The sequence below is a fragment of the Hippocampus guttulatus genome, chromosome 14 (genome assembly GCF_054856545.1).
Source record: "Hippocampus guttulatus isolate MCC_2025c chromosome 14, RoL_Hgut_1.0, whole genome shotgun sequence".
Classification (NCBI taxonomy): Eukaryota; Metazoa; Chordata; class Actinopteri; order Syngnathiformes; family Syngnathidae; genus Hippocampus; species Hippocampus guttulatus.
In genome coordinates, this window is record NC_141274.1 from 5,415,441 (window position 1) to 5,427,592 (window position 12,152).

Below are 12,152 nucleotides of genomic sequence, written 5' to 3' on the forward strand. Positions count from 1 at the left end.
CTATATTTTTCAATACCAATTGTTGTGTGCCTTTGTACAATCAACGGCATCAGTTGCAATGCATATACGTGAACGATCAAAGTCAATTGCACATTTGTCTCAGGGAAATCTAAGGTGCTTAATGAAATGTTTTGTAAAAGATATGTTCATTCAATTTCAACATTTTCCTAATGTTCTTGTGCTTCACTATACCAAAACAAAGGAAAGACGTGATATTTTGGCTATTTATAGCAGAGTATGATATATGATGGCGGCCCGGTAGTCCAGTGGTTAGCACGTCGGCTTCACAGTGCAGAGGTACCGGGTTCAATTCCAGCTCCGGCCTCCCTGTGTGGAGTTTGCATGTTCTCCCCGGGCCTGCGTGGGTTTTCTCCGGGTGCTCCGGTTTCCTCCCACATTCCAAAAACATGCATGGCAGGCTGATTGGACGCTCTAAATTGTCCCTAGGTGTGAGTGTGGGCATGAATGGTTGTTCGTCTCTGTGTGCCCTGCGATTGGCTGGCAACTGATTCAGGGTGTCCCCGCCTACTGCCCGAAGGCGGCTGGGATAGGCTCCAGCACCCCCCGCGACCCTAGTGAGGATCAAGCGGTTCGGAAAATGGATGGATGGATGGATATGATATATGATGAATATGATTTTAATGGTTCGGCCCACTTGACATCTACTGAGACTGTATGCGGCCCACAATGTGAAATGAGTTTGACACCTCTGGGTTAAAGGAACGCTGTACCTTCACTGAAAGCTAGCGCCAGTGGAGTTTTCATTGCTTTGTAATATGTGGATGCAGCATTTCATCACCGAGCTGATGAATTACACTAATCAATTAGTGTAGCAGTGTGGCAAATAGGTGCTAAAACTGCTAACACTCCTTATCTTTATGCTTTTGACACCATAATAGTTGTCATAATCAGAAGCATTTTCCAAAATAGTCCAATCACTAAAGAATGGTCTGGTTGTTTCGTTACACACTTTGTGGGTGGGCAAATTTGATATGCTGAACAAGTATTCTTTTAGAAGCCTTGCAGTATATTTAACTCGGTTATGCAAACTCAGAATGTGACTGCAAATTTCTCACCTCGTCCTTCTCCTTCGGTGGTATTTGGGGCAACCAAGGCGAGGAGAAACAAAACACCAGCAAAGTGTTGTCACTCAACCAAACAAACAAACCGTGAAGGTAAACTGAAGCCGAACCCGGACGCAAATAACACGCGCCGCATTTCAGAAACATGTCACCTTGGCCACCATGCTACTTTGTGGACTACTTTTTCTATTCCAACATGATAATTTATTCGTCCTGTTGCATAAATATGTACAGAATGTTTTCACATACACGTCACTTATGGTTTCTTATTTTACCACCCATGATGGATCTTTCTTGATCACATCGTTCTCCGGGCCCAGGATGGAAACGCCGCACGTCTTGTTGCCGACACTCAGGTACCTGCAAAAAAGGCAAACAGACACCATTGTCATAATGCATAAAAATGATTGGGAGGATGATCTACTCGTATGATTCTCAATGGGTGATAATTAAATGTTCAGTTGTAATTATATTTGAACCGACACTTAAATATTTCTATTTAAATGTCGATTCAATATAACAATACTCAAAGCGCTACATTCCTTATTCTGTGAGAAAAATAAGTAATATTACTGCAGCCTCCTGAGCAGTTGACTGTCTCTGTGTATATCCGTGATCGCGCCCCAGGGTGGCCAAGAAGCGCACACCATAAGGAGAGCAGCACAATGTCCATTGAAGCAGAAAGGTGTGTCAAAAACTGTTACGATTGTTTGCATTTTATTTAACAGTATCAACAGTGTATATGTAATTAATTTTATAAAGTACAATATTACAGACGGGATTTTTGGGGGGGGGGCGCAGGGGGGGGGGGTGGAACTTGTTAATGGCAAGTTTGGAAAAAAAGGGAGTGACATATCGAGCTCGAACCTCTCAGCCACGTCCAGCAGGTTTTCCCGAGTGACGTCAAAGAGTCGCTCGCGGTGCCGCTGCTTCATTTCGTCGGTGATTCCGCTCAGGAATACCGACATTCCTGCATCAAAAACAAAAAAAACTTTCAAGTACTCTACGTGCCTGTGTCAAGAGCCGGTGCGCTTTCCCACAACGCCAGATGCGTCAAAATGGGCCATCACGAGCGGCATTTGTTACCTTTGCTCGAGGGCGCCACAGGCGAGTCGACGGCAGAAAAAACAGAGAGCTTGGCTTCGTCGATGTCCTGCTGGGTGAACTTGGCCGACTTGACCCAGTTGACACCTTTGCTAAACGCGGAGAGCGTCTGGACCGAGTTTGGATCCCTTTTGACACACACGCGAAGAAGGCGAATTCATGCTAACTGCATCACTCAAATGTATTTTATTGAATGAGGATTTTGGTGTCTATTTTGACAGACATGCTTTGATTTTCTTTTCTAATATTGTTTTCTTCTCTAAAATGCTGGTATTTTAGTCTAAACAATTTTTGTGTAATTTTTTGGACACATATTTCGGTCTTGTTTTGTGTGATATTTCTGCACCCAAATAAATATTTCTAATTTTGTTAATACACCAATATTGTAGTTTTATCTCATATTATCTTCCAACATCAACTATTTTTGGGGGTATTTTTCTTGAACTACTGTTTGACTTTATTTTTTTAACCAAATATTCTCATTCAATTGAATTGACTGTCAGCATTCAAGCGAATCGAGCATTTTGGGCACCTGTAAGAGTAAAACGAGAACAGGCCGCCTCCACCCATTCTGGCTCCACCACCGTAGGCCCCGCCCTTTTCTCGGATCTCCCCGTGAAGAAACTTGGCTGTCATCATCCTTCCCAACACGCAAAGACTGGCGACAGAAAAAGGAAGTTGTTTCAAACTCATTCCCCACACATGTTCCGATCATTGTGTCAGCGGAGTAAATTAAAAAAAAAAAAAAAGAATCCATTCAACACAAAACCTGGCATAGTCGTCGTGGCTGTAGGGGACGGTGCGCACAGACTCGCCGACAAAGTTGACAGGAAATGGCATTTGGATGAAAGTCTTCATGTGACAAGGCTGGAAATGTGGATGCTTGGAAAAAGAAAGTGAGGACAGTAAAGGATATGGAGGACAAAGTCATGTGACACATTTGGGGATCCTAGTTGAGAAAATATCAACCAAAACACACTTTGAAAGAGGTTAGAAACTCAATTATTGCATGAAGGGGGGAAAAAAAGACCCTCAAATGGCTGCTTGAAATCAAAATGGCACACTTCCTGTTGCTTTTCAGGCATGGCTTCGTCACACTTTTTTGTAGGTTCACTCGTGATAGAAGATTGCTGCCAGATTTCATGTGTTTAAACAAAAGTGGCTCTGACTTCTGCTAATGGCTTCAATCAACCTGAAATGACAATTTCAAACCATGGTGTGTCTTTTCAGGCGTGGCTTCTTGGGACGTTTTTTGTTCGGCTTCTCATATGGACTCACCTATCGAAATTCATGAAGTTAAACTGGTGTTGGGGGCTGAATTTCCCCACAATTCCCATTTACAAAACGGGCGAGTCATCAAACTTCACTGCCAAAACGGCAAACTTTTTGAATATTTTAAAATGTGGCTCCTTGAGACATTTTTTTTTGTGGGTCAACTGAAAATAGACATAGCAATGTGAAATTTGGTTGACAAGCAACACTGGCTTATGGGGGCACATTTTTAAAAAAGGTGTGAGGAAGATGGATTCATGTCATGAAGTAATTTAAAGCAAAGAGGACAAAGACCTACAGCCACAAGTGTCCTGCTGGCTCCAGAGACGTTACGGACATCTAGCGGCCTCTAGTGGAAGCACATGACAGCGCATCAACATGACGTGACGCTCTTTTCAACTATGAAAGCTGGTCCGTCGCTCTCTTACCTCGACGACATTTGGCCGCACGGCTTTGAAGTGCTTCCTGTTGCCGGCCACGTCCTTCATGAAGCTCTCCAGGTGGGCCACCGATTCGGATGTCTGCTGAGGCGTGGCGTTGATGGCACACCTGTCGGAACAGCCAAAATTAGGTGGGATTTTTTTTTTTTCCCCCCTCCCCAAGAGTGTGAATGTCGGAAGGTGAGAGGCACCTCATGCTGTTCGGGTTGAGGAGGTGCTTCTTGATCCTGGGGAGCATACGGAGGACTGGGGTCAGGTCCGACATCTCCGCTATCCTCTTCATGAACTTCACCTGAGGATCACAACAACCAACGGAGCAAGGCAGTGAAATAAAGAGCAGAAACAAACATGGATGAAGGACATTCCTTCAAAAGTCTCCAATTTCGGTACCTGGTCCATCCCATCAAATGTTTCGAGGAGTTCTCCGGCCGGGGTCAGGAGGTGTCCGGCCCGCGTCATGGCGTACACGTGTCCGGAGTCGGAGATCCCGTTGGCCAGCTCCTGCGCTGACATCATCACCAGCACGCGCAAGCGCTCCCGGTCATCAAAGCGGGGGCTGTTGAAGATGTCCCCCCACAGCCGGAACATATGGGGAAGGTTCCTCTCCAAGCAGGAGGAGGACAGGAGGACGCCCTGAAAGAGGGGATGAGGCTGCAACGTCATGTGTGTTGTGTTATTACGGATCAGGGCAGCCAAAGTGAAGCGAACCTGCTCGAACATGTCCATGTGGGTGCAGTCAGGGATGACTTGGGTGGACACGGGCATGCCGCCAGTCCTCAACTCCATCTGTTGGGCCTGCTGACGATAGTCCATAGAGCCACTGCCCAACCTGAACACACCAAAAACAAAAAAACAAGGAGGTCGAAGGGCTAATAAAAAGCATGTCTGGACTTAAAATGTCACAATTTTTTTTCACAGATATAATTTACAATTAAAAGCAAATAATAATAATTCTTTTTCTGGGGGGGGGGGGTTGGTTATGTTATTTGTGGATTTTGTTTTTTATTGATTATTAAAAGGTACACAAATATAAGTACTCCTAAAATATTTTTTCTTCAAGTACTCCTAAAATATTTTTTCTTTCATAGAGTTTTCTTAAGCGACCTCTCAGTGCAGAGGTCGTGGGTTCGAACCAGGCTCCGAACTTCCTGTGTGGAGTTTGCATGTGGCCCCCGTGCCTGCGTGGGTTTTCTCCGGGTACTCCAGTTTCCTCCCACATTCCAAAAACATGCATGGCAGGCAGTTTGAACACTCCAAATTGTCCCTTGGTGTGACTGTGTACGTGGATGGTTGTTCGTCTCTGTGTGCCCTGCGATTGGCTGGCAACCGGTTCAAGGTGTCCCCCGCCTACTGCCTGAAGACGGCTGGCATAGGCTCCAGCACCCCCGCAACCGTTGTGAGAATAAAGCGGATCGGAAAATGAATGAATTAATCAAGTTTTTTGAAGTCATTCACTCCCAAAGATGTTTTTAAACGTCTTTTCAGACTTGGTCCAGAATTGGCTGGTACTGAATGAGTTAAAAGGTTAAAAAAAAAGTACCGGTACTGTCTTTTTTTTTTTTTGAATCGATTTTTTTTTTTTTGTATTTTTTTCCCCCAAGTTAGTTAATGTTCAAAAATACATACTACTCCCTCCCCCGCCCCCACCTGTACGTAAAATCAATGAATGGGCGAGCCTGCCTAAGAGTGAGCATCAGTGGGTGTGAAGTTGGGACTGACTTGGTGATGACGCTGCAGAAGAGCGGCACATAAAGCTTCAGGTCCTCGGGCAGCGTGTTGAGGCTGCACATGGCCCGGAAGTACACTAAGCCGTTGGTGGGCTGCTCGCACAGCTGAAGCGGAACACCGTCTGTGCGTGAGAAGACAAAAAATAAAAAATAGCACAATAGTCACAACTGAAGATTAAATTGGGGGTATTTTTCAGGATAATCAAAGGGGGCATATTATGGAAAACTCCGAGCATTTCAGCCAATGAGAAACCCAAAGAAAGTCAATGTTAGCAAAAGGCATGGAGCCAGGGAACGAGTGGATTTATCCCCTTATATGTCAAATCTGAAATAAAGTAAACAAACAGGTAGATAGCACAGGGGTACAATAATATGTCAAATAAAATAACAACCCAGGTTTAGGAAGGCCTTAAATGTGGTGTGGTACCTGCTTTGGTCATGTGTACAGGAGTGATGGGGATGGTGGGCGCTATGTCGGACACTTTGAGTGCGGGCAGACACGAAGCGTCCTGTGTTTTGCTTTGAGCGTCCAGCAGCTGAAGACCTGAACAAAGAGGACACGGTTGCCACGTGAATGTCTAATAACTCAATGCACTCATCAAATCAAACAGATCTTTCCCACAGAAATAAATTCAAATGCCATTCATTTCAAATTGCCCTGCAATCCTCCACATTTTTGATTTGTGTTTGTCTTCACGGTCACGATCTGAAGTCGGCATGTGAGCATCTAGAAGTGAGTTGTGGTCTACAGCAGCGCCTTGCGAGTGTTTGTGCACTTGGGTCCCTTCCAAACAAAGGCAGAAAATGCATCAGTGACAGCGGCTCTCCTTGCCGTCATGCCAGGGCACGACAGTATCTCAGAGGCTTCATTTATGATTTCATTTGGGAATTTCTCCATTGTAGAGGTTTTCTTATCTTAATTTTTTTTTTTGTCCATTCACTCGAACGGCGATGAATCTGAAGCTCACTCCAACTTGAATGTTGGTTTGCAATACAAAGGGAGAAAAATAACAACATAAAACGACAAAAAGCGACGGATGGTAACTGGGAAAATTAAAAAAAATAAAGAATAAATCACAAGTTGAGGCACTTGGAAGCCAAAGTATGAAGGCCCTTTGTGGCCTTCAGAAATCCCCTTTGTGAGTGATTGTCAGCACCTTTCACGTAAATGTCCTTCTTGTCGCTGTCAGACAGAGCGCTGATCTTCTCCTGGAGGATGCGCTCTTCGGCGGAGGCCTGCTTGTCCAGGTAGGAGTTGTCGGGACTCATGGAGAGGGTGAGTCTGTGGGTGTTCTCCTGGATGACAGAAAGACTTGAGAAAATGATGTGATAGCACTTAGTTCTGAAATTAAGGCTGGATGATTAAATTGACTTTCCACATTTATTGCTCAGGACACGCCCCCAAAAAAAAGAAACTTCTGGTCATGTTCTTAAACTGTAAGCAAAGGAGAAATCCTGCTCAAAACTGGAAATCCCAATAAAAAAATATTTTTCATTTCAGTCTTTATCATCCAACCGGACGCATAATGGGCGGTGCCACCCTCACAGACCTTAAAGTAGTGTTGGACTTTGTCCTGGAGGAAACGCGGGTTCTCTCGCAGGGCCTGTCTAAACTTAAGGACGCTGTTGCTGATCTGCAGAAGCTCCACCGGGTCGCCGTCGTGGTTCCACGAAGATGCGATGTACTACACAAGCGGACTCCGGGTCAACAAACACAAACTCACCGGCCTCTGAAACGTCTGCGTCAGCATGTGCTCACCGAAGCCAAGGAGAGGCCAAAGTTGGTGGACTGGTGCTTCATCTGGATCTCGATCTTGTGCAGGAGCGCCTCGATCCTCTCGTCCTCGAAACCGGTCCTAATGAAGAGCAGAAATATAAAAAATGAGGAATAACGAATATGATGATCCATATGATCCACCCCCCATTCGGACTTACTGGATGATGTCATCGATGGTCCGGTGTATGACGTTCTTGACTCTCTCCGCGTCGTCCTCGGCCATCCCCTGCAGGCCGATGCTGAACGACGCCTCCTTGGTGCTGCCGTCGTATCTGCGGAACACAAAACACAACGCCGAAACGTCACTCCCAATTCCAACTTTCTTCTTCTTCTTCCTCCTCCTCCTCCCGCCCGTCTCACCCGACCACGGAGGAGAAGTCCGTTCCGATTTTGGGTTCGATGAGAGCTTTGTAGAAGGGAGCGTTGGGACCGGATGTCATCAGAGAAGACAGCAGGCTGAGGGTGAAGGCTTCGAAGGTGTCGGTGATGCTGCGGAGGAAAATTTTACAGGCTAAATTTATAATTCAACGCCACCAACACGACACACATCTAAAAGAGCAAACTATGCTTTTCCATTGAAAGAGATTTTGGGTGACAAATTTGGGAACTTGAAAGAAACAAAAATAATCTAATGTGATCCATCAGTCACTATGATAGCAAATAAAGGCACCTTTTTCTTGTTTTTTTTCTATTGACGAATGACTCCAAATGAACCGTTTGTATAAAACATATGACGCGACAGAAAAATGTGTTGTCTTACTCTCCCAGCAGGTAGCTGACACACAGCGTGTTCTGTCGCGTGGCGTCGGGAGCCATCGCGTCGGGACTGCAGGTGACGTGCTCTTCCCTCTGAAAATTGGCAATAAATGTCTTAAAACCTTGTTGTTTACATTTAGCATCCTCGCGATTATTTGTAGAGCTAACAGGGCCGGTCCAGTGCGGTTGAGACGGGACTTGAGTGTTGGGGTGGATGCGTTGAAACTTGGACAGCGCCTCCTGGTCAATCTGCTTCAGGTGCTGCTCCAGAGGAAGATCGCCATACGTGAAGAACCTGAGCGACATAGTGGAGGAAAGATGTAATGGACAAAGGTTTGGAGGCACAAATAGGAAGCGCATGCAGTGGATCAGGAGCAAATTGTACAACTTCCTCAACCCCTTTCACACATTCACACATCGATTTAAAGACAGTTTTTTTCCCAGGTGGCTGTTCCGTGTGCCAGGTATGGGAGAAAAGGTGGAAGTAAACGTGCCATTTTGCAAATTTCTAAAATTAAATTTTCCAAGTAGGATGAGAGATGCCTGTGTGTCAGGGACTGGAGGTGCTTTACATACGAGTCTAAGATACTCATTTTGAACTTTGCTCTCCAATCTTTGGTGCCATTGATACAGAACAGCCAGATGGAGAATAAAAAGGCGGAAAATGCTTTTTTTTTTTTTTTTACTAAGCGTCACTATATTTCACACAGTTTCTTTCAAATGCGAAACAGGCTGAGAAAATTCCACGCAAGCCCCTTTAACGCAGGTGTCCACAAAAGGTGCCACGTGGCATTTACCTGCCTGTGCCTTTTACACACAGACAAATTGGAAAGCGCAGCATGATGCACCTTCATACAGGTTTGCAAAAGATTTGAGTCTTGGCAATAAGTCACGTGGGATCTGTGCCTTTTATGCACAAAAAAAGAAAAGATCGTATGTGTCACACTGAGACCCGAAACAAAACTGATCTGCCTTTCTAACACAACCCCAAAAACGCTGGCATATGGCTCAAACTGTGTGCACTTTCACACAGCAACCTTGATAAGAATGGCAATAAGTGCTTTCAAGAGTGAATATTGGTGCTAAATTTAACAACCTCATCCCTGCTTTTGACTTGTGTGTGTTACCTGGCATTGCTGGGGTGGTAGTGCGTGGCGTGGAACTGCTTGAGCTGCTCCCAACTGAGGTTGGGAATGGCCAGCGGCTCTCCGCCGGACACCACCGAGTACGTGTGGTCAGGATAAAGTTTGTTCTGGAGGTGCTGAGCGTACAGACGCTCGTTGTCCGACTGCCAAGAAGCAAAAATGAACAATCTCAAGTTTCAACTCTGGTGGTTGCGATTTGACATTAAGAAAGAGGATTTGGACTCACAAAAGCCCCTTTCATCTCGTTGAAGACCACACCTTTGAAGACCAGAGGCGAGCTGGCGTCGGTGGGGTCTTCGTTTTCCAGCCTCCAGCCCTCCTGCCTGGAAAGTTCTCGCTTGTGACGCCACAGGAGAGGATACCAAAAACAAACAAAAAAAAAACTTACCAGAAATCCTGCTCCCGCAAGCACGGGAAGAAGACGGCATCCAGGTAGACAGACAGAAGATTCTGGAAGTCTTTTGCATTCTGCGTGGAGAATGGATACATGGTGTAGTCGCTGGCTGTTGGCAAGGAGACAACTGTCACTTTAAATGTTGGGTTTATTAAACAGGGTGGGGGTCATTGCTTGGCCATATTTGTTCGAACTGTCAATGAGAAGCTGACACAAGTACATGATTAAAATGATGAGTAAAAATCTGCGGTCAATGAAATTGACGATCAGGGCTTCAATATGTACCTGTGAAGGCGTTCATGAAGGTGGATAGGGACCTGTTGAGCATTTTGAAGAACGGATCTCGGCACGGATACTTTTGGGACCCACACAGCACGGTGTGCTCCAGGATATGAGGGACCCCTGTGCTGTCCATAGGGGTGGTCCGGAACTGCACACTGAAAATGCAGAAAGACCAGCAAGGCATATTAGCGGAGCAACATCGCGTAGAGAACATATGGTACGGTTTTATTTTTTAGCAACCTGAAGAGATTGTTGGGATCATCTCTGGCCGCGTGCAGGTACTGAGCTCCTGTTGTGTCGTGAGTCAACTTGATGGCAGTGAGGAACAAGTCAGGCACCGCCACAACCTCCAGGAAAAAGACAATGACATTTAATTTTGGTTTAGATACAGTATGACTTAAAAAGCAACCCGTCATGTTAATCGATCATTTTGATCCATCTTTGTTTGAAATTACCGTTTTGCTCCGCCATGACTGAGTGATTGTACCAAAAAAAAAAAAAAAGATCCATTGTACCTCTTTAACTGTAAATCCATGCATTTGTTGCCCGGCTGTGTATTGAAGAGCCTTCTTTCCTGCTGCTGCAGTGCTCCTCTGTCTCCATGAAAGATGCGGGCCCTTTGAACTAGGTTAAAGGGAAAAAGTCAAATAAACCTGAGTGTATTTTCAAATTAACAGTATGCAGAATATTAACCATTGATTCAAATACTCCATACAATAGGCTGAACCAGATTATTAATAACAGTTCTCAAAACTATTCTATTATCTTCTGCGTTCAAGGTTGGTGCTGCTTTCTGAGAGTTGATTGGCTCAAGTATCAACTTTAGGGACAGTGAAATTACAGTTTTCATCTCCAAGAATGTAGGTTAAGTGTTTAGAAACACAAACAAACACAACTACTGATTGTATTAGCAAAATGCCCTCAACTATTCACTTCAATTGTGTATCAAACTAGCGACCTTTATTTTTAAACCTTGGCCACGTTGCCGCTAAACTAAAATAGTGTCACTGTCACTGTCCATGGGTTATTTTGACTGTAGGTAGCGAATGCTAGCTATCTTACCGGACATGTCGAAGTTTCTGGAGCACCGCCTTCGTCTGGCGAAACATGGCGAGCTAAATTATGTTGCGCTCATCAACGACTGCGAAGTCCGCGTTGAGCTCCAACGTACACACTTCACGATATAATACGATTATGTCAGACAAGTTGCATCACAGCATCTTGTGTCCTCTCATGCCATACGACTTCAGAAACGGCGCGGCCATGCTGGTATGAGTGACCAATATTTGAGTGCAGATCTCAAAACTTATCTCGACGCAGGTATTTAATTTTTCTCGCTTGTCGTTTCTATCCAGTACTAATACAAATCTACGGTGCCACTGTTTGACGTTTGCGAATGACCCAACAATATCCCCGCTTGTGATTGGCCAATGATCAAGAATGGCAACACTTGATTGGATACATTTCGGTTACGCCAATTTCGCTCGACAGATTTAATTAAAAAAAAATCAGGAAATATATATTTTTCTCTGTGTTGAAGTTCCAATAAGCGAAAGTGCACTGATATACGGGTCGCTATCCTGTACGACTTGAGATCGACGGTACTACAATATTATAAAATATATTAATGAGGTGTTCTCAGCCCCCCCCCGGGGTACCCGGAGAAAACCCACGTAGGCCCGTGGAGAACATGCAAACTCCAGACAGGAAGGCTGAAGCCGGGATCGAACCCACGACCTCTGCACCGGGCCGCCCGGGTGATACAAGCGTTAACTTAAAAAAAAAAAAAAAAAAAAAAAAACGTTTATTTAATGTAGTTTTACCATATTTCCATCAGATGGCACTGTATAACCATTTTATTTCATCCTTCCTGAGTTTCTCCCTGAATTATTTCATATAGCTCTCATTTTCACATATACCGTATGGACAATTCCAGTTGCGCTCCTTTGCTTGAAAAATGAAGAAACCACTAATAACCAAATTACATTTAAGTGTTTTATATGCAGTTTATGCAGATAAAATTGACCACTGAATGAGCCCACACGATCAGCTTTTCTACACATCATCAGGGACCACACAAAAACAACACCATGTACTATGTATTCCGCATATTCATTCAAATAGAATGTGTACTAATGTAGTATTGGAATCCACCTTGGAGGAAGCCACAATA

General features: G+C 44.7%; 1 protein-coding gene across 2 annotated transcripts; it reads right to left on the reverse strand.

Annotated features, from left to right (window-relative positions):
- Window positions 1-1,248: 1,248 nt before the first annotated feature.
- Window positions 1,249-11,273, reverse strand: pitrm1 (pitrilysin metallopeptidase 1). Of its 2 annotated transcripts, XM_086129690.1 has the most exons (26): window positions 11,042-11,273; window positions 10,495-10,603; window positions 10,220-10,326; window positions 9,983-10,134; window positions 9,692-9,806; window positions 9,530-9,626; window positions 9,286-9,446; window positions 8,327-8,453; window positions 8,163-8,251; window positions 7,763-7,891; window positions 7,561-7,674; window positions 7,385-7,481; window positions 7,176-7,310; window positions 6,783-6,921; window positions 6,053-6,169; window positions 5,618-5,747; window positions 4,607-4,727; window positions 4,289-4,531; window positions 4,090-4,190; window positions 3,887-4,007; window positions 3,757-3,807; window positions 2,956-3,068; window positions 2,719-2,844; window positions 2,169-2,314; window positions 1,950-2,052; window positions 1,249-1,442 (listed from the first exon to the last, which is right to left on the reverse strand). In XM_086129690.1, the coding sequence occupies exons 1-26, from the start codon at window positions 11,086-11,088 to the stop codon at window positions 1,349-1,351; spliced, it is 3,084 nt and encodes a 1,027-aa protein (XP_085985816.1). In that variant the 5' UTR covers window positions 11,089-11,273; the 3' UTR covers window positions 1,249-1,348. The 2 variants fall into 2 exon arrangements, with proteins under 2 accessions (XP_085985816.1, XP_085985815.1); XM_086129689.1 differs by having other exon boundaries at window positions 4,289-4,727.
- Between the last annotated feature and the right edge of the window lie 879 nt (window positions 11,274-12,152).

Coding starts and splice junctions, on each gene's coding strand:
- pitrm1 (XM_086129689.1), bottom strand. CDS start 11,088: ATGTTTCGCCAGACGAAGGCGGTGCTCCAGAAACTTCGACATGTCCG. Junction 10,135..10,219: donor GATCCCAACAATCTCTTCAG/GTTGCTAAAAAA, acceptor CTGCATTTTCAG/TGTGCAGTTCCGGACCACCC. Junction 2,053..2,168: donor TGTGGCGCCCTCGAGCAAAG/GTAACAAATGCC, acceptor TTTTTGATGCAG/GAATGTCGGTATTCCTGAGC.